Source organism: Callithrix jacchus, chromosome 1 (genome assembly GCF_049354715.1).
Source record: "Callithrix jacchus isolate 240 chromosome 1, calJac240_pri, whole genome shotgun sequence".
Taxonomy (NCBI): Eukaryota; Metazoa; Chordata; class Mammalia; order Primates; family Cebidae; genus Callithrix; species Callithrix jacchus.
In genome coordinates, this window is record NC_133502.1 from 181,490,207 (window position 1) to 181,512,571 (window position 22,365).

Here is a 22,365-nt window from a genome sequence, read left to right on the forward strand (position 1 = left end):
ACACATGAAAGCACTGGAGTGTCCTCAGAGAACAGAGGCACAAAATAGCCTATATAAAAAGACTCATCTGAAATGGACTGCTAAGGAGTCATCCCAACTTAGGTGCACAGAGGTCACACACGGTTACACATGTGAAGATGCAACAGCTAAGAAGGACATCTGACAAACAGGAGAGAACCAGCTGCCTCAGGGTGGGAGTGCGAAGAATGATTCTTGTTCCTTCCTTACGCTTTTTGTACTTTACAATGGAATGGACCATTTAACACAGAAGAGAGGGCCCCAGTCTCTTACTTGTTCAGCTCCTTGCTGTGCGCGTCTGCTCCCTGCTCTATCAGTCTGTCCAGCACTTCCACTGGGGAGGTAGAGGGCACACCATCTTCCTCTGTGTTTCCTTTTGCTTTCTTTAACAGCTCCTCAGTCTTCCTGATGACAAAATGATGGGCTGTCTTTGGCAATGCCACCTCAAAAAGATGATCATACGGGGGAGGCTGCCCACTTCCAAAGCCCCCTCTCCTCTGAGGTGGAATTTTACAAGGGCTGGGAGTGAGGATACTGGTCTCCACAGAAGTCTGGCATTCCCTGCCTCCTGCAGGGCTTTCATCAGCACCACCGCAGGGCAGGTCTATGGGAGTAAAGGCTTGCTTTGGTGTATCAGGCCCAAGCTTGTCCAGGGAGGAGTGTAAAGGCTCAGGGTTCATGCTGGTGCCCTGAGCACTGGAGGCTGCTGAATGGGTCTTCCTCTGAGAACCTGAGAGACTGTCTCGGTAAAAGGGAGAGTCAAAGCCTCCTCGAGGAACCACAGGCTCGACCTCTGCTGTGGTGATCTCAGAAAGTTCTCTAGATATTGCAGCTGAGAGGATGAGAGGAAACAAGAGAAACAGCAGTCAGTATTCCATCTGGGAAAGGCTAGACAGTTTGGGTTGCATGCTGCCACGTACCGGCGTCACTCAGAGGGGAGAGAAAAAATGGCATCCAGCTGGGCATGGTGGCTCATGCCTGTAAATGCCAGAAGTTTGGGAGGCTGAGGCGGGAGGATCACTTGAGCCCAGGAGATATTGACCAGCCTGGACGACATAGGGAGATCCCATCTCTACAAAAAAAATAAAATAAAATAATCAGCTGAGCATAGTGGTGTATGTTTGTGGTCCCAGCTACTCAGGAGGCTGAGGTGGGAGGACTGCTCAAGCCTGGGAGGTCAAGGCTGCAATGAGCCATGATCATGCCACTGCACTCCAGCCTGGGCAATGGAGCAACACTCTATCTAAAAAAAAAAAAAAAGGGTGGGGGGCGGACAACTCTTTACCTGGCATAGATCCCAGACTAAACCACCCATCTTGTTACTTCAAGAGAAGATCAATCAAGCAAGCCTGTGAACACTGGTACAAAATCCCAGATTTACAGCAGAATGAGGGTCAGGTTTTGTCATCTCACAGCAATCCCACATGCATTACCTTCTTCTTTATCTTTTTCAATACTATCTTCTTCAGAGGCCAGATCACCTAAAAACCCTGGAAGATCACTTAGAGTGACAGAACCTTTGCTGCCAGGTGGCTCTTCTGAAGAGAAACAAAGAAAAATGAAGTCAAAGAAATCCAGTATAATCCCTGTAAGTGTAAAACTGCTTTCACTATATGGAATAAGTCTGTAATAATTCTTCCTGTTGAACAGAGAAGGCTGGACATGGCTCTGCCCTGGGGATATTACAAATGACTGAGATGTTAAAAACAATATAACTATAAGTACCAAAAATAATCCTATAGAAAATAAAATTCTCAGTTCTTAATGTCTCTGAAAACAGACACCAATAGTTTAGCCAAGTCAAAATACAGGTACTTCATTGCAATAGCTTAAAAACTGTTTTTGATATTATTAGGTTGGCTTTTAGAATTCTCTACTTGTTTGATTATCTGTAGACCTCAGTATTTTGGATATCCCAGAATTTCCTTGTCTTTTCTTAAACACATATAACCCAATTAGAAGAAGCAAGAAAGGCCTGTCATGAGGCAGAAACTTTACCTAATCCTCTGTCATTCAGAAGATGGTGCTGTCTGTGTAGACATGGTCTTGCAGAATCCATTCGCTCTTCCTGAAAAGATACGTATCACTTATATCACAAAGCGAAAAATGTTATACATGTTCTTAAGCATACTGTAAAGTAGTTTAAAGGTCAGCCCAGTGATTCTCAAATTGTTTGGATGCTTTCTTTACAGTCTTAAAAATGACTGCAGGCTGGGTGTGGTGGCCCACGCCTGTAGTCCCAGAACTTTGGGAGACGGAGGCCAGTGGACCCCTTGAGCTCAGGAGTTTGAGGCTAGCCTGGGCAACACGGCAAAAACCCATCTCTACAAAAAATTTAAAAATTAGCTGGGTGTGGTGACCAGTGCTTGTAGTCCCAGCTACCCAGCAGGCTGAAGTGGGAGGATCACCTGAGCCAGGGGGTCAAGGCTGCAGTGAGCCATGATTGTGCCACTACACTTCAGCCTGGGAGACAGAGTGAGACCGTGTCTCATACACACAAAATAATAATAAGAAGAAGATTGGAGAATCCCAAGAGCTTTTGTTTATGAGGCATAATTATTGTATTAGAAAACTGGGAAATTTTAAAAATATTTATTAATTCCCTTAAAAATAAGTCCATTACAAGTTAATATAAATAACATACATATTCTTATTTAAAAAAAAAAACTATATTTCCCGAAATAAAAATAAATGTAGTGAGAGGAGTGGAACATTTTTGCGATCTCTTTAATATGTGGCTTTGTGAAAGATAGCTGAATTCTCATAACTACCTTTACATTCCATCTGTTGCAATATGTTATTTTGACTCAAGTGTATAAAGAAAATCTGGGGCCCCACTGATATGTAATTGTAAAAGTAAACATATGTGTTGGTTTTTTTTCTTTTTGAGACAAGGTCTGGCTCTGTCACCTAGGCTGGAATGCAGTGGTGTGACCATGGCTTACTGTAATCTCTGCCTCCTGGGCTCAAGCCATCCTCCTACATCAGCTTCCCAAGCAGCTGGGATTACATCTGGGTAATTTTTTTTTTTTTGGTAGAGATGGGGTTTTGCATGTTGCCCAGGCTGGTCTTGAACTCCTGGGCTCAAGCAATCTACCTCCCTCAGACTCCCAAAGTGCTAGGTACAGGAGTGAGCCACCGCACCCAGCCACAAAATGTAAACATATGTTAACAGACTTTTCAAATAATTGTCTTTGTTATAACACCAAAATTTGACAAGTGGTAGTTTCTTAAAGTTACAAAGTGAAATTTGAAACCACATCAATGAGCTTTTCCCACTGCATTAAAACCCACTAGTCTATCTTGTACTTTTTTTTCTTTTTGAGATGGAGTCTTGCTCTATTGCCCAGGCTGGAGTACAGTGGCGTGATCTCAGCTCACTGCGATGCCTCCTGTGTTCAAGCGATTCTCCTGCCTCAGCCTCCCGAGTAGCTGGAATTACAGGTGCCTGCCACCACAGCTGGCTAATATTTGTATTTAGCAGAGATGGCGTTTCAGCATGTAGGCCAGGCTGGTCTTGAACTCCTGATCTTAAGTGATCCATCTGCCTCAGACTCCCAAAGTGCTGAGATTACAGGTGTGAGGCACCATGCCCAGCCTGCCTTGTACATTGAACGTGCTTTTTACCTATGCATGGTTCTGTAACAGCATACACTGGACATTCTGAAAATATTGGCTCCTCAAGTTATTCAAATATTCCAATGTTGAAACACTTCATTATACAATATCAAAAAATCAAATGACTACATTTCCAAAGACTTTTCAATCTCATCATAAAAGTCTTGGGGCAGCTATCAAGTTCATGGCGTTACAGACACGTTTTTCACTATCCTAATTTCCACCTGAGAGTTGAATTTTATTGTAGGCAACAAATACTGTCAGTTGTTTATCTTGAAGTGACAGGCTCAGCTCATCATTTAAGAAACTGCCTGCCAAATATTCAAGTCTGAATAACCAGTTTGTAAGACAGCTGTTCTTTCAAATAAAACTGGTATTTGGTGAAAAAAGGCAGCTAGTTCACCTCTCAATTCAAATAACTGCATGAGGGCCAGAGGTGGACCGTCATACTTTGGTATGCAGTATCTGTGCCTTATGCATATTTTTTATTTTGTCACAAAGAATATTACACATACAGCTACTCAGGAGGCTGAGGCAGGAGAATTGCCTGAACCCAGGAGGTGGAGGTTGTGGTGAGCCGAGATCGCACCATTGCACTCCAGCCTGGGTGACAAGAGCGAAACTCCGTCTCAAAAGAAAAAAAAAAAAAAACAAATATTACACATACATGTTCTCAAGGGCTAAGATTTAATAAAATTAATAACTGTTACTGCTTAATACAGAACCCTCGACTTTAAACATTTTTTTATTTTTATTTTTAATAGAGAGAATATGTCAAGGAAGAATGCAAGGCCTACTAGGATAGGACACTTCAATGCCTGCCTTGATTCAGGCTAAGTTGCCACCATTTCACCCCCCATAGTCTTTGTGCCATCAGTACAGATACCAACGCAGTGAGAAGGGCAGATGACAGCTTAATGTTACTATGAAAGTGGATTTGGCTAGGTGTAGTGGCTCACACCTGTAATCCCAGCACTTTGGGAGGCCCAGGTGGGAGGATCGTTTGAGCCCAGGAGTTTAAAACTAACTATCTTGGGCAACATAGTGAGACCTCATCTCTACCAAAAAAAAACTTAGCCAGGCATCATGGCACATGCCTGTAGTCCCAACTACTTGGGAGGCTGATGCAGGAGGATTGCATGGGTCTGGGAGGTTGAGGCTGCAGTGAGCCATGATCACACCACTGCACTCTACCCTGGGTGACAGAGCAAAACCCTGTCTCAAAAATTAATAATAATAATTCAAGAAAGTAGATTTGACCTACTGGATTCCCTATAAGAGTTCTTCCAAAGCAGAGTTTTGAACCACTCAGGGGTCAGCAGATCACACCTTGAGAGCAGCTTCCTAGTAATATTTTTAATTATTCTGATTCAAACCCATTGCATTTTAGGTGAGATCTGTATCTGGCATAATTAGGCTTCTCTAAGTGAGGCTTGCAAACGAGTTACTGTGCCTGGGCAGAGGGATAGCAGATGAGCTGGATCGTACCTTCCTGGGGGGTGTGGCTGTGGCCTGGGGGAGTGAAATGTGCACGTAGTCATCTGAATGACAGAGAGGGGCTGGAGGAGGAGAGGTTGCTGGGGTTCCTAGAGGAGTTCCTTTTCCACCTGCTCAGAGACAAAGGCAGAACATATATGAACACTGAGCCCAACTATTAGAACAACTGCCAATTTTTTTTAGCCTATTACTATGAATAAAGCTGCTAGAGTTAACTTTCTGGGGATTGAGAGCAGTCTCTTTTTGTTTTTAGGTTCACTTTACACATGCTGAAAGCCCCAGGGATTTGCAGTAAGTATCAAAAATAAGTTTACAACTGCAAGTGGCCCCTTAGATCTAACAGAGAGCTCCTCCTGCTATTAAAGGCAGCCAAAACCAACCAATCAAATCAAACTAAGACATACATACCAGTTGTACCAAAGACTTTACTGTAAGGGTGTGACAGATCAGGTGGGACATTTCCAGGAGAAGTTGGAGGAGTGGTCATACCACAAACCATAGATGGGCTCCAAAGAGTAGCCTGGGAAGTTAATAAAGTGCATCAGCAGTGGCAAAGGAATGCTAAGTCATCCACAAGATTTCTATCCGTGGCCAGTGTTCAGTTTAAATTTAGCTTTTTCAACTAACTTATTAAAGGTTTATCAAGAAACAAGTTGCATTTTGTGAATCAAGACTTCAAGATGAACCTAAGAGGCAACAGTAACTTTCTTTGCTAATATCATGGGTCCTTAAAAGTGACTCCTGAAAAGAGCAGTATGAAATTTTCCTAACCACATACTAAATCTGACCCAAAGGGTCAGCTTCACCAGAAAGCAGAGGAGAGAGCAGGCATACTAGTTGACACCATACTTGTGGCGGTTCAGTTATCAACCGTGTCGATGGGGAACTCAGAGTCTGAGGTAGCTGCCCTGGCGTATTTAACAACGTCAGCCGAGAAGTGGAGTAAGGGGTAGAAGTAGCACTCCCTAAAATGAAAGGAAAGAACACAGGCGGTTAGTGTGTGGTTTTAGATTATGCTGATTAAAAAAAAAAAAAAAAAAAGACAGTCCTCTAGACCATCTGATAATATTCAATTCTCTGTATCTAAAAAATGTGAAGGACTTATTGACATCCTTGAGGACAAAGTAACAATTCAGAGTTTCTTGAAATGCTCCTTTAAAAGAAAGTTCAACAAGGTTTAATGTCTAGTTAAGCCTCAGGATAATCACAGTACGGATGACAACTTCAGTGGGTGTGACCCACAAATAAAGCCTAGATTTTTATATGAATCCAATTCTACATTGTTCAGACTCATTCAGATTGTGTCGGTGCCATGGCCAAAAGGGCCCCACTCTTAAATGTCTGAAATTTAGAAAGATTCCCTTAAGAGGAGAGTCTGGAAGTCAAATACTTGAACCCATTTTCTTTGTTAAGTGTTGGAGACACGTTACCAATTCTGTTGGCATACAATCAGGCAGGAGACCAAGGACATCTAAATCAAACTTGAAGGAGAAATTAATTAGAAGAAAATGGAGGCAAGTGCAAATTTAAACTATTTGGGGAAAAATTCCTAGGAACTGAACTAAGTCTTACTCAAGAAAGGAAAGTCAACAAAGACAAATGTTTTCCAGAGACAAAGCTGCAAAACAGAGAAGTACCAAAGACGCTTTTTTTTTTTTTTTTTTACCATAGCTATTCTGTGTGTCAACATAAGGGCTGGAGGTGACTTCAGCTGAACGATGAGGAAAGCGGGCTGAGATGTGGTGAGACACAGAATAGCCATCTTCATATGAGGCTTCTGTGGGGTCCAGAGAGATTTTGGCACACTCAATCACAACATCATGAGTTTCTAATCTCTTCCACCTGTAAAAGGCAATGAATGTCAAGAAATGCAAACTAATTAAATACTTCAGAGTTCAGAGCGTCGTCAACTCAGTGCCAGCCACGGAACTCTGATAGCAAAGAACAAGCAGGACCATGCCAGCCCAAGTCTGAAACAATTCTAGTACATAAAGTAATAGCCGTTCATTTTACAATCCTATACCTTCCCTGTTTAAAATGGTTATATCAAGTTAACAATCTAATCTGAAACCAAAATTTCCTCAACAAAAGACTAGGCGTAGCCTCAAAATGGAACAGCGGCACATAAGGGATGCAGTAGAGCAGCCAGCAGGGAAAAATGTCCTTTGGAACAAAGGTCATCAAAAAATAAGGTCTTCCTGTCAAGGCCTCAGGTGTCAAATCCATCCCTAGATCAGAAACAGAGTATAAAAGACAAACCAGAGAAAGCCCACGAGGATTTTTTTCTTTTTTTAGAGATGAGGTCTCACTCTATCACCCAGGCTGGAGTACGGTGGCATGATCATGGCTCACTGCTGCCTCCAGCTCCTGGGCTCAGGGATCCTCCTGCCATAGCCTCCCAAGTAGCTGTGACTACAGGCATATGCCACCATGCCTGGCTAATATTCTTACAGAAATGGGTCTCACTTTGTTGCCCATGCTGGTCTCGAACTACTGGCCTCAAATGATCCTCCCACCTTGGTCTCCCAAAGTGCTGGGATTACAGGCATGACCCACCGTGCCCAGCTGAAGGCATGATTTTTTTAAACCAACTTTAGTATGGCATAATTTGCTTACAATAAAATTAATTTTGCTAAGTTTTGACAAAAGTTGTAAACATAATAGAACATTTCCATCACCCCAAAATTTCCTTTGTGCCCTTCGTGGTCATTCTCCTCCCCCACTTCAGGTAACCATCGATCTGCTGAAAGCATGCTTTCTCAGGTGGTATAGTAGTTATTCTACAGAATAGATCCCTTTGGTTGAACTTTGGGTTATTTCTTCTTTCCATTGCAAGCTGTGCTGTGCTGAACAGTGTTGTATGTGTTGATAAACATCTGTTTCTATAGAAGTGAGCCATGGTGCCAGTCTCCTGTGAGAATTTTTTTATTTTTTTTGAGATGGAGTCTCGTTCTGTCGTCCAGGCTAGATAGTGCAGTGGTGCGATCTCGGCTCACGGTAACGTCCACCTTCTGGATTCAAGTGATTCTCTTGTCTCGGCCTCCCAGGTAGCTAGGATTACAGGGGCCCACCACCATGCCTGGCTCATTTTTTGTATTTTTAGTAGAAGTGTGGTTTCACACTTGGCCAGGCTGGTCTCGAACTGCTGACCTCAGGTGATCCACCCACCTCTGCCTTCCAAAGTGCTGGGATTACGGGTGTAAGCCACAGTGCCTGGCCGAGGGTATTTTAAAAACTGTCTAAAGATTCCTTCTTTGTGATCTGCAGTTTCACTTCTAAGAATTTATCCTATAGAAACAGACATACGTCAAGACATACAACAATGTTCAGCATAGCACACCTTTCAATGAAAAAAAGAAATAACTCAAAGTTCAACCAAAGGGATATAGTTTATAGAATAACTATTATTACATCACCATGAAAAAGCATGCTTTTAACAGATCAATGGTTGCCCGAAGGTGGGGAAGAGACTGACCACAAAGGGCACCAAGGAACTTTTGGGGTGATGGAAATGTTCTTATGATTGAGACTTTTGTCAAAACTTAGCAAAATTGGTTCATTTTACTGAAAGCAAATTATGCCATACTAAAGTTGATTTTAAAAATCATGCTTAAGGCCAGGTGTGGTGGCTCATACCTGTAATCCCAGCATTTTGGGAGGCCAAGGCAGGCAGATCACTTGAGGCCAGGAGTTCAAGACCAGCCTGGGCAACATGGTGAAACCCCAACTCTAAAACAACAATGAATTAGCCAGGCATGGTGGCCTGCACCTGTAATCCTAGCTAACTGGGTGGCTGAGACATGAGAATCGCTTGAACCTGAGGGGCGGAGGTTGCAGAGAGCCAGGAAAGCACCACCACACTCCAGCCTGAGCAACAGGGCTAGACTCTGAAAAAAAGGGAAAAAAAAATCATGCTTTCAGCTGGGCACAGTGGCTCACACCTGTAATCCCAGCACTATGGGAGGCCAAGGCAGGAGGATCATTTGAGGCCAGGGGTTCAAGACCAGCCTGCCTGGGCAACAAAGTGAGACCACACCCCACCTCCACAACAACAAAAAATAGCTGGGTGTGGGCATATGCTTATGGTCCCAGCTACTCAGGAGGCTGAGGTTGGGAGGACAGCTTGATCCTGAGAGGTTGAGGCTGCCATGAGCCTTGTTTGTACCCTGCACTCCAGCCTGGGCAACAGAGCAAGACCTTGTCTCAGGGAAAAAAAATCGTGCTTTCCATGTGCCTGTACTCTCAGCAACCAGGGAGGGTGAAGCAGGAGGATAACTTGAGCCCAAGAGTTTGAGATCAGCCTGGGCGACATAGCAAGACTCTGTCTCGAAAAAAGAATAATGCTTTCAAACATTAAATGACATAAAATGCTTGTAATATAATCTTAAATGAATAAAAGATACAAAACTATTCAGAGAGACCCGCAAACAGATCTGAGTGTAGTAAGTATTCAAATGAAAAGAAATGAAGTTATGAACAATGTTCATTTCTTCTTTCAACTCTTCAGTATTTGCCAAACATCTATAAAGGCCCTAATAATTAACGGAATATTTAAAATATAAACATCTAGTCAAATATAAAGTTTTTTCTTTTAGACAACATAACTTTGCTCTATGTGTTTGTAAGTCGTTGGAAACTTCATCAGAGATTTGCATTTTTTTCCCCAAGTTTACAGAAAACAGCAAAGCTACACTAAAGGGGATTCCATAGGTTTACCTTAAGAAAACATATGACCCTACGCAACTTGTAGAAAGCTCATTATATCTTAGATGCTAAAAACATGGCGTTAAATACAGAAAAGGAGGTGTCCAGGGTATGGGGAAAATACAAGGCATTCAGTTTCAGGAATGCATCTTCATTCACTACCTAGGTTTTCACTGCCTGTGGGATTGTGTTAATGGGGACAGACTCCTCTGTATGTGTTCTCAGCATGACTAGAAAGTGATTAAGTGAGAGCAGGCATCCGGACACATATGTACACATAAGAAGATTGATTTCAGAGAAGAAAATGAGAATCATAATAAAAGAGGAATACATTTAAATGTTTTATTTTAATCAAAGTAATTTATGCATTTTTAGTATTTCCCTGGTTCTTAAAACGACTTTTCAGATTTTAATATCTAAAACTGGGAACCATAGTCTAATCAAATGCATATTAGTTTACTTGGCATTTTTTTCTTTCTCAGATGTATATAAAATAGAAGAACACCACATGTCTAATGGTATCTTATATCCAATGATTTTTTTTTTTTTTTTTTTTTTTTTTTTTTTTTTTTTGAGACGGAGTTTCACTCTTGTTACCCAGGCTGGAGTGCAATGGCGTGATCTCGGCTCACCGCAACCTCCGCCCCCTGGGTTCAGGCAATTCTCCTGCCTCAGCCTCCAGAGTAGCTGGGATTACAGGCACGTGCCACCATGCCCAGCTAATTTTTTGTAATTTTAGTAGAGACAGGGTTTCACCATGTTAACCAGGATGGTCTCGATCTGTCGACCTCGTGATCCACCGCCTTGGCCTCCCAAAGTGCTGGGATTACAGGCTTGAGCCACCGCGCCTGGCCCAATACAGTAGTTTAAAAAGTCAATATAATATTAAAGATTCTTCCCATCCCTCCCCGCTGCAACCACTCTGGCAGCTGCTTTCAATTCTGTTAGCTGAATTGTTATCCTACCTCCATATTTCTAAGGAATACAACCTGTGCTTTTAATTTCTTGATTTATATATTATAGATAGCTTCTATTAACTTACCATTGTGGGAAGTAAGGACTGAGATCTCTTCCATATATCCTTTCCCTTCTCCTCAATGTTCTCAAAAGAAATATGTAACTGTTGGCCAGGAGCAGTGGCTCATGCCTGTAATACCAGCACTTTGGGAGACCACGGCAGGCAGATCATGAGGTCAGACGTTCAAGACCAGCCTGGCCAACATGGTGAAACCCTGTCTCTACTAAAAATACCAAAAAATTAGCTGGGCACAGTGGTGCACAACTGTAATCCCAGCTACTCAGGAGGAGACATGAGAACCGTTTGAACCAAGGAGGCAGAGGCTGCAGTGGGCCCAGTTCATGCCACTGCACTCTAGCATGGAAGACAGAGTGAGATTCCATCTCAAAAAAAAAAAAACAAAAAAGAAATATATAACTGTTTTTGTTGTTTTCAAAACTGATTTCCACAATTATTATGACTACCTAAGTACTACTCTTGGCTGAGCCACAGAGTATACTATAATAATATTTCCTTTCTTGTAAGTTTTAATTCTTCTGTTTCTTTTCCTCACTTCTTTGTGTGTTTACTGCTAATTTTTACTAAACATATCCTAACAGCTCTGAAACAATGTCTAATATAACTTTTACTAATGAAATGCAAAGAGTCCACCAGGATTATTCCTCATCTTCCCGAAGAACTCCCTTCTGAAGCACTCTCTCCCCAGTTAAGTCTGGACTAGCTGCTTTCGAGACTTCTGAGCAGCTGTTATCTGAACACTTTCCCTGCACATGATCCTGTAAAAGGATCATGATCAGGCCCCAGGCTCCTGGATTCTGTCTTCCTCCTTCTTGATTTTACTCTCATTTTGGTGGAATACATGCTCCAGTGATTAACTGAGGAAGGATATATGGGAAGGAAATTTGAGTCTATACATTCTAAAAGTGTCTCATTTTGATAGACAAGTTGGCTAAGTACAGAATTATAGTGGAAACTTTTTCTCTCAATTTTGAAGGTATTTCAGAAGCTAACAGCACTCTGATTTCTGATGCTTATTAATGTGATTTTGTTTTCTTTCTCTGAAAGGTTAATCCCTAGTAGTTTAAAATTGTACGACATTGAAAACTGGTAGCATTCTTTTTTTTTGTTTTGAGACAGAGTTTTGCTCTTGTTGCCCAGGCTGGAATGTAATGGTGTGATCTCAGCTCACTGCAGCCACCTCCCAGGTTCAAGTGATTCTCCTGCCTCAGCCTCCCAAGTAGCTGAGATTACAGGCGCCTGCCACCATGTCCGACTAATTTTTTGTATATTTAGTAGAGACGAAGTTTCATCATGTTGGCTAGGCTGGTCTCAAACTCCTGATCTCAACTGATCCGCCCTCTTCAGCCTCCCAAAGTGCTGGGGTTACAGGCGTGAGTCATCACACCTGGCATTAAAACTTTTTTTTTTTAATTGGATGTTGGGACTTCCTGCACTTATTATTCTAAATTTCTCTTCTGCTCATATTATCCAGCTCTATCATTTGGTCTGCTTTCTGAGATATTTATATGTATCTCAGAAAGCTGATATCTGAGATATCAACTTTATCTCCCAATTCTTTTACTGAAATGTTTATTTTGGCTATCATTTTTAATTTTGAAGAATTCTTTCTTTGGCTTCAAAATGGTCTTTTTCTGTGGCATCCTGATCCTTACATATGCACAAATGCCTTATCTCTGTGGCTACTGTGGACATTTTCTTCTGCTCTATCATTATGGTTTTGTTCTAGCTCTTTCCTCCTCTTTATGTTGGTGTCTGTCTTTAGTGTTAAAACCTTCCAAAGTCCAGCAATCTGCCTAGCCAAGGTGAGTGAGGTGCTCCTTCCAAGTGAATAGAGTTAGTTGAACATATGCACCCAACTGTACAACCTCCTGGAATCCCACTGTCTGCAGTAAAGACTTCTTTGTCTTTGTTTTTAAACCTAAAAGGAGGAGAACAGGAGAGAGACAATAGCATCATACACTTTTGAAACTAAAAAGCAGACAGGCAGGTGCTGACACTGCAAATCCATGAAAACAGAATCCTAAGCTACCACTTTCTCAAAGTGATTCAACTGATTATACTACAGATCCCTAAAATCATGAGGAATTTATAGCATCTGGTACTTCTGGAACAGGAAATGAGCAGCAGGTAGATAAGGGCAGCTAAAATACTGAAGACGGTAAAAAACGCTGGAGGAGCAGTCACAGCCCCTGGGTCCCTCCCCAACTCTACACTCCCAAGTAACAGCTCTTTTCTCACCAGAGATCTGGATTATTTTCTAGAGAGAATAAAACAAGGATTGCCTAGATAAGGTATTCCAGAAATAGTTGAGGGCATGAGTGTCATTCCAAATGAGGGAATTAAGTGAAGTACATATATTCTGAATGCCAAGACCACCAAACCCTTCCTCACCATGAGCCTCCTTCCCTGAGAGGCAATCAAACCCTTAGTAGCCTGAAAATCAGATGACTGTTTTCTAAAAAATGTGACCAGCTCAAGAAGAAAACAATACCGACACCACTATTTCCAACAGATGCTCAGTTCAACATACAACAAAGCTCAAAGTCAACAAGTCCCGCCACTGTGAACAAAGCTGTTTTGTCTCCCCAATATATAAACAGTTTACTAGATCCTTGCAGAAGGCCTCAAAGATTTAACAAGAGTAACACAAAACAGAAAAGAGGGCAGCTTAGAAGAAACAGCTTATACAGGGAAAAGAAAACTCCCTATATATGTATACAATCATGTGTCACTTAACAACAGTGATGACATGTTCTGAGAAATGCATCATTAGGCAATTTCATTGCTGTGTGACCATCAGAGTGTACTCATACAAACCTAGATGTTATAGGCTCCTAGGCTACAAACCTGTACAGCAAGGTGCTGCACTAAATGCTGTAGGTAACTGTAACACAATGGTAGGTATTTGTGTGTCTAGATATATCTGAACATAGAAAAGGTACAGTAAAGATGTGGTGGTACAATCTCATGGACCCACTATCATCTATGAGTCCATCATTGACTGAAATGTCATTACGTGGTGCATGGATGAACTACATTTCTAGAGGAAAGACAGAGAAAACAGGAAATCAAGAACAAAATGACTAAAGAAAATGTCATAGAACTTAAAGAGCTTAAACAATGAGAACAGATTCATACCAAGGTGCATCACTGGAAATTTCAGAATATTATGACAACAAAGAGAACTCCCTAGCAGCTCCCCTGGAGAAAAACACAGCAAATACAAATGATCAGAAATTCCAAGAGCAACACTGGAAGCAGGTGGCAATGGAATAATGCCTTCAAATTACTGAATGAAACTGACTCTTAACCTGTAAGTCTACACCCAGCCAAACAACTGCACCCTTCCTCAAAAAGCTCCTAGAGGATATGTCCTACTAAAACTAGAGTAAACCAAGAAAGACGACAAGAAACCAGAAGTGGGAGATCCTGCAATGAGAGAGGCGAAGGAAAGCCCCAGGAGACCAGGAAGACAGCTGGGTACTTGGCACAGACGAGAACCAGTTCGGATCAGACCTGGTAAGAGACAGGGATGTCTCAAGGTTCTTGCTGTCATGCACTATCTTTTTAATGAGGGACAGAGCCTGTAGAACTTGTCTGTACTTCGTTTGTCTTGACTACAAACTGATGAAGTTCCTACTCTCCCTTCTCTGCCTGATCGGCAGAGGACATTCATTTTATTCCACAGGAGGATTCTGTCTGACCTACTCCTGAGAGCTGGAAGCAGGAACAGAGAGCAGCCTCCCTGCCTGCCATATTTTGCGCATGTCCAGCACCCTGCCCTTGCTAGAAGCCTTGCCAGACGCTCTGATGAGGGTAAGCCTTGTGTTTCCCAGACTCATTCATGACCTTGTACACTGACTTCCCAGATGGGGCTGTGAAACCTCAGGGACAGTGAAACCACACCAAAACTCAGACGTGCTGCTCCTCCTCTCATCTCCTGGAAACCTTCAACTACTACTAGTGACAAGACTGCCCTTCTCTTAGCCAGACTTTGCTTCCTAATCAACTAGCTTTTCAAAACAAAGCAATATATACAGTAAAACTATAAAGAAAAGCAAGAGAATGATTAATATAAAAGCAACAATTGACCTCTGAGGTGGTTAGGGAGAAAGAGGAGTTCCACAGGGTGCCCCTAAGGTACTGGTAATGTTCTATTTTTTTAAGCTAGGTGCCAGCTACATGTGTTTTTGTGTTATTATTAAACTTCACATACACGTTTTCTATATTTCTCTACATATATCTGATCATAAACTGCTTTAAGCTGGCTGAGGCTCTGTGTGGTGAAGGCAGTGTCTGTGGAGAGGTGAGATTTGCTGTCAGAGGATCAGGCAGGGAGCCAGCTTTTTCAGCAGGAGATCCCCAAGTGTCAATATCCATGGGTCAGTTTCCCCAAAAAGGGCTGGGTCCCCTAACTGGGGAGCATAAGCCTAGCTACCAGCCAGAGACAAGCAGAGGAAGGAGGTGGGCCTCCTACAGCTCAGCTCAGTCTGTAAATTTCCTCTAACTCACACTCCCTTGCTCAGTCTCATCCTCAGTTCCACTCTCCACTGTGCCTGGAATCCTCCAATCAAAAGACCTGAAGGTTCAGTTTTTACGGAGAACATACCTGGGGGCCTCTGTAGGGCCCTGGAGAAGATGGTAGTCACCTGTTTTTGCAGAATGGAGAAAGGACCTCAGCGAGTCCAAATACTTAATACAGGATTCCCTGAAGCCCTCTCTCCATTCTACAAAGCCAAATTTAATACTAAATTATTTTTCTGCAATCTCTTGTTTTTAGCCACATGCTTCACCTCCTTCATCACCCAATCACTGGCACTACTGTAAGCGTTTCTAGGGGATGGGCATTTGTGCTGCAACTTTCTCCATGATGCTAAATGAGTTATTAGTCCTCCAACTGTGAAGAGCCTGTTTCAAACTCACACAAATTTTAGCTGTACCAGTACTTCCAAGTGGACTGATTCTGTAAGTAGGACATCTATATTCCCAAATATACCTCAGCAGGGACACCTCCTAGATCACATTTTCAATCTCTAAAAGATTCTTTAAAATTTGAACACTAGTTTAGTTTCTGTACCTTCGAGGGTCCAGTTCATGGTCCTTGGATCCAGTCACTAATTCCGGATGAATTCGCACATGCTCCATCATTGGCTAGAAGAGTTGGGTCGACAAATTATAAAGGGCTGAATGTTTGTGGAACATCCAAACAATGGAATATTAGTTGACAATAAAAAGGAATGAAGTACTGATACATGTTACAACCCAGATGAACCTTGAAAACATTATACTGAGTGAAAAAAGACCACATTTTCTATGTTCCCACTGATATAAAATGTCCAGAATAGGCAAATCTATAAAGACAGAAAACAGATTAGTGGCTGCCTAGGGATTGCAGCAGGGAGTAAGAAAACAGAATTTCTTTTCAAAATTTCCCTGTCTGCCATTACATACAAAAGGTATAAATGCAGCTGGTCTAAACAGCATGCTAAGTAGTAAACAAACAGGCAGTTTTAATTTACCTTGACCACTTCTTCAAAAGTCTCCAAGTTTTCTTTCATACTGTAATGAGAACGCAGAAAGGAGACGAAGTTGCAAGGGTACATTCCATAAAGGCGATGAAAGAGCGCGTACACACTGGCATGGAGATGGACGAGATAGACTTCTGCCACGTGGCCTAGAAAAGAAACCCGTTGAGAAGAGCCTCTTAGTTGGACGCAGATTGAGGTGTGCAAAACAGACATAAACAAGTGGCTGCCAGCATGACTTTTTATCTATGCATCTCCCACCTCACTCCACACACAGGAAGAGTGGTTTTCTACAATGCAAACAAATCTGAACACACCAGACACTCTTTTCAAATCCATTAGTGACTCCCTATAACCCTTGGGTAAACTCTAGTCTACTGAGTGTGATCCATGAAGGCTCTCCCTGATCTAACTTCTGCCCTCCTCTCCAGCCACTGCCCAAAAAGGATCCCAAACATTCTCACAATACTGAACTACCTTTATTATAGAAGCTCTCTGTAAAATTCATACTTTTCCATTGCTGAATTCAGTATGAGCTTCTTTTTTTTTTTTAGAGATGGGGTTTCATTATGTTGGTCAGGCTGGTCTTGAACTCCTGACCTTGTGATCCGCCCACCTTGGCCTCCCAAAGTGCTGGGATTACAGGCTTGAGCCACTGCACCCAGCAAGCTTCTTGATAAAAGAACTGTCTTACTCATCTCTCGGTGCTTTGCACCGGACCTGGTGTTTAACAAGCATTCAATATTTATAAAATGAATGCGTGAGAAACTTTTAAATCGGCATGTAGTCTTAGCTATGCAGATTTATAACTACAGAGTGAAAAAAACTATTATCCAGAAATTAGCTGAAAGAACTAAGAGTGAAAGAAACTGAACATCTTAATTTAGCCTTACCTAGACCCTGTGGAAACCCATGGCCACAGTATACATAAAGGTCCTCCACAATAATGGACAGGCCATTCCTTTCTCCCAAAGATCCTACTAAACAAGCAGGCACCACGTGAGCCTATGCTTGCAATTTAATCCTGTACAGGAAGCCATGCTGTTCTGTCTCACAGGTCTGACATACTTCATCCTTTGATAGAAATACCTCACACTGGGATAACCCAAAGATTCCAAATTTCACATGCTTACAGCTTCTGATCCCTTTGATAGAACTCTGCTCCCTGCCAGTAGGAAAAAAACCCCACTGTATTTGAAGCTGGAGTGCTAATAAGGACAGATTGCATTTCCCTCTGACTCCTACGGATACAACAAGCGGGTTCTCAGAAACTGACACTTGTGTTTTGTCACAACAGAGCAGCCAAGGAAGACAGAAATGTCCCACAAGCTTAGTGCTGTACTACTGCAATTCAGACAGAAGTTGTTTTTCACTTCATCAACAATCATGAAGTTTTACATCCTACTGCTCAATTTCTCTGACAATCAATCCTTTTAAGCCGACAAAATAAAAAAGTTATCTCAACAATCATGCTTCTCATATGTGCCTGTAGTGGATGCACCAAAGGTATTCCCTCATCTATCTAGTAAAAACCACTCACTACAGCTATAAAAGTCTACGTGTCCTTACAGCATATGAGCGATTCATCAATAATGAAAGCGTTCACCTCACAGGGCCCAACAGGTATATGAGGAGACCTGTACCTGGTTTCTTCAGGCACCATGATGAAAGACGGCCAAAAATGTCAAAGAAATCAAGAAGATGCTGTTTCCCAGACTGTGGAATCATTGGTAGCATGGTTATCAACACCAAGACGCCTGTTGTGAGGACAACGACGTTGGTGTCCATCTGCGGGAGGAAAGGTCAAACAGAAAACACTTGTCAGGTGCTGCACCAGGGGTGGCATTGTACAGTACGTGAAGAGGCTCTAAACACTGAGAGAATCACACATCAGCAGTTCACTCACATACTCATTTCCCTATCCCTAAGGATTACTGAGGGATAGGGAAATGCTCCATCATTCAAACAGACTCAACAGGAAACACTGAGCCCCAGCTCTACTGTAATGAGTCAGAGAGGAGGACCATTTACAATACACCTATGCAAAGGCATCCTGGAGATGAGTTTAAACTTGACTCGGGGACACCCAAGTCCTAAAGCCTTAGGATGCCCTTTTTATAGCACTTGGATGAAAACAAAAGGAGTTGCTTTTCAACAAAATACAAGAGCACTGCTCTGTTTTCATTCATTCAACCAAATCCTAAGATATTTACTTTTTGTTGTCAATTTAAAAAAATGCACTACACAATGACAAGTTACTTGCTTGCTATTTTTTAAAGAACTAAAACAGAAGTATAACTGAAGGAAAAATTTGTATAACACTAACAAGTCAACTTAATGGCTCACTTCAAAGCAGTATTTAGAGACCAGTATATTTAAAAAAAAAATGGAAACCTTTGAGCACACCTATAATTTAAATATTAAGTCAAATAAATAATTTCCAGCTAACTGAAGACATTTAACACCCAGTGGATACTCAATCAACTCTGACTAGCTATAGCAGCTCACCTGACCCATAATTAAATCACAAGTGTTTGCCAGGTAGATGAAATTCGGATTAATCAAAAGACTCCTACATAGGCTAAGACATCCATTATTCCTATTAGAATAGGAATCTATGGTCTGGGAATAAAGTTTTAAATATATTTGATTTTTACATCAAGCATCAAGTCTTTCATTATGGAAGATATCTAGTAAGAATAATATATTGGTAAGAGAATTGAGAATATATGAGACTATATAATGATTCTTAGCAAAAAGAACTAGCCGTGATTTCAGTTATCCTAACAGTCTAACTCAAGACTTGAGTAATAGTCCACAATTAAATATTCAGAGCTTACTCTTTTGGAAAAGATAAGTGTTTTGCAATCTGAACTAAATGTCGTGTCTCAAAATTAGATTATATTCTCATCAATCCATTTGCTTAAAAACATTAAGTTATTATAACTGTTCCTACTTTTTCTTAACATTAAATGCATGTTTTTATAATACCCTACCAATGTGACTCCTTAGGACCCACCTCTAGGGATAATAAAAGAGTTACCCTTCTTGGCAGACACAAAAATCAATTTGCATGGTGCTGTATCAGATGAATCCAATGGTACTGCCATCCTGGAACAAATACTACTGGATATTTTCATGTCTCTGTGAGGTACAGGCAGTTAATATTAACCACATTTTCTTATTTTATAGATAGAAAACAAGTCCAGGAACTAAAACAGATTAAGCAAATAACCCTGAGTATGGCCACAAGCCACTGTTAAAACTAAAACCATAAAGTTCTATTTAGATTTTGACTCCCTATGTAGAAAAATGCACTAAAGGTAGTGTAAAAAATAGAATGCAACTTAGAAGAACTTCCATCAACAGTCTTAATTACAGCTGCAACCAGACCACGCTCCTAAACGGTTAACAGAAACTTTAAGCCATTTTTCTATTAGCTAAAAGATAATTTAGAAACAGGGATTCCCAAAAGATAATCCAGCATATTTTAAATGAGGGAAGGCTAAACCATGATGAAATCAAGAGGTTTGGAATAATGTAACATTGAACCCATCTGATCAAAATTTTACCATATTTGCATGGACAAGGTATTCAATACTCATAGTGATATATTTGAGAACTTACTAAGTACCAACTCTGGACAACATTATATTTGAGAAAAGCCAAATCTCTAGAAGGTTTTAAAGTCTAAAAATGAAAATCTAGCTTCCTTGCTTTAAGTTACTTAAAATTTCAGAAACTATACTCATTAAGCCATTTCATTCAAATCCTTACAAACATCCTACCTTGAGACATTTTAGTAAAGAAGGCAAAAGAGGTGCTTGAGAGAGCTTATGCTTCCAAGATGGCTGCAGTCTTACGACATGACCCAGTAAGGAGAGGATGGATAAACGAGTGGTGGCTTTGCCCACATATTCGTTAATCCTGTCCAAGAGGTGCTGAAAATGTAAAAGAACAAGGGAAATCCTTACATGAATATATGAAGATAGCATAAATAAAGACAGCAATGATGTGCTCCAGTCTCTCAAGTCTTGCCTCTAATGTAAAACAAGGCTCATGCAGATAAAAGATCAAATTCAAGATTTTAAAAACCATGGTAGCAAACAAAACACTGCTGCATTTGGCCTGACAAAAGGCAGTCAGTTTGCATCTCATGAAAAAGAATCCCACAATACACATATGCAAAAAGTGGGAGACTTGTTCACAGTCCCTCGATAACCACTAGCCCCAAACTGTGACAGGTTGTTGAAGCCATGAGGGGATCCTGCTGGAAGCAGCCGCTTATTGCTAGAGCAATGCAACCTACATGGTTTGGCCTCAAGCATCAGTTAGGTAGTAGAAGTTACAATTCAGGCCAGAGTAAATAAGAAAACCAGATGGGCCAGGTGCAGTGGCTCATGCCTGCAATCCCCGCACTTTGAGAGGCTGAGGTGGGAGGACAGTTTGAGGCCTGGAGTTCAAAGTTACAGTGAGCTATGATTATGTCACCACACTCCAGTCTGGGCAACAGAATGAGACCCCACCTCTTTAGAAAACAAAACAAAACAAGATATACTGTAAAAGGCATGCAATGACAAGGTCTTCACAACCTGGGGAGCTTGCTCTCAAATACACACTTAAGACTTCCCAAAGTCTGCAGTAAAGATGCTTTACTAGCTACTTATTGAAAACAAAAGGAAAACACGAAGGAACCCTCCAAGTGCTTGGTGCTGGGAAACAAGACTCATTAATTTGCCACATTAGTCCTTTGCACTTGAAGCTTTTCCATACAGATAAAAGTCTCAAAATCCTATTCAAAGCATAGGTTGAAAAATGGGTATCCATGGGCCAAATCATCACTATGCAACTATAGTATTGGAAATGTAAGATTTCTTTAAACAAGATCTTTAACAGTCTCTGAACTATGTTTTACTTTACGAACTTTACAAGAAACACAGGTCCTACAAATTATTTTTATATATCACTATAAACTGGGAACAATGTCATCAGTGGCACACAGAAATCAAAAGAATAAGCTCAGGACAAGTTGTACAGTGGCCATGCACAGAAGCTGTTGTACCCAGAGAGAACATATGAAATTGCCTATATTTCAGCCGTTACCTTGTCATGTGGCTCTTGCAAGGTGGTCAGGATGTGCAATACTGGCTGAGAGTTGGTTTCCAGGTAGTAATCCACCAAGGTGTTTACAAGCATAGGACCACGGTCTAAATCAAGAAAAGGGCAATGGATCATACCTATTCCCCTTAACATCCTAAATTCACCTTACATAGCTGCCTGTCACAAAATCTAGAAAATGTTTACATGCTATTCTAAGTTTTATGCAACATGACATTTCTGCCTCTTAATTTAATAATAGGATAATTACAAGCTTATTTGCCTAAACATGCATAAAATGTATGATGTGCTTTTATTTTTACTGCTTTTTTAATTACAAAAAATAATTCAGGCTATGTAAAAGCACATCAAATAAAAATGAAAGTACTCCTTACCACCTGCCTCCAAACTCACTCTTCACAGCTAAACACCCTTAAGTTTAGTGTGTGTCTCTTCAAACCCTTTTCTACTTGAACAGTCACATGCATGCAGCCCTGATGTCCTCAGACACAGTTTGTGCACATGTGTGTTTTTTCCACTAAACAATGTGTTGTAACCACCTTCCCATGTCAGCATCTATGGTCTATTTCATTTCTTTTTGTCCTAGGGTTCCACTGCGTGGCTCTACATAACAAATTTAACCATTCACCTACTGAAGGATACCTGGGTTTTTCCAATGTCTCACTATATTTCACTCAAAGCTATAATAAGATACAGATTCTTATAATATGTATTTTTAAATTGATGGCAGATACTCCAAAAGACTAAACACATCAATTCATATTCATGCTAACAGTGCCCATTTCTATATTCAATATTTAATTTTGCCAACCTGGTAAGCAAAAAAGGGTACTATCCAAATTTCTA

General features: G+C 41.1%; 1 protein-coding gene across 22 annotated transcripts in view; it reads right to left on the reverse strand.

Annotated features, from left to right (window-relative positions):
• TSC1 (TSC complex subunit 1) overlaps positions 1–22,365 on the reverse strand; it is a 53,316-nt gene that overhangs the window by 14,244 nt on the left and 16,707 nt on the right. For 12 of the 22 annotated variants that reach the window (XM_035261487.3, XM_035261515.3, XM_035261530.3 and 9 more), the window contains 12 exons: positions 21,505–21,608; positions 20,190–20,342; positions 18,045–18,189; positions 16,396–16,550; positions 15,954–16,027; positions 6,800–6,975; positions 5,968–6,098; positions 5,542–5,653; positions 5,125–5,243; positions 2,017–2,086; positions 1,452–1,556; positions 292–850 (listed from right to left, as the gene is read on the reverse strand). In XM_035261487.3, the coding sequence (XP_035117378.1) occupies positions 292–850; positions 1,452–1,556; positions 2,017–2,086; positions 5,125–5,243; positions 5,542–5,653; positions 5,968–6,098; positions 6,800–6,975; positions 15,954–16,027; positions 16,396–16,550; positions 18,045–18,189; positions 20,190–20,342; positions 21,505–21,608 (1,903 nt within the window). The remainder of the gene's footprint in view (positions 1–291; positions 851–1,451; positions 1,557–2,016; positions 2,087–5,124; positions 5,244–5,541; positions 5,654–5,967; positions 6,099–6,799; positions 6,976–15,953; positions 16,028–16,395; positions 16,551–18,044; positions 18,190–20,189; positions 20,343–21,504; positions 21,609–22,365) is intronic. The other 10 variants (XM_017977061.5, XM_017977067.5, XM_078330546.1 and 7 more) reach the window with 1 other exon arrangement.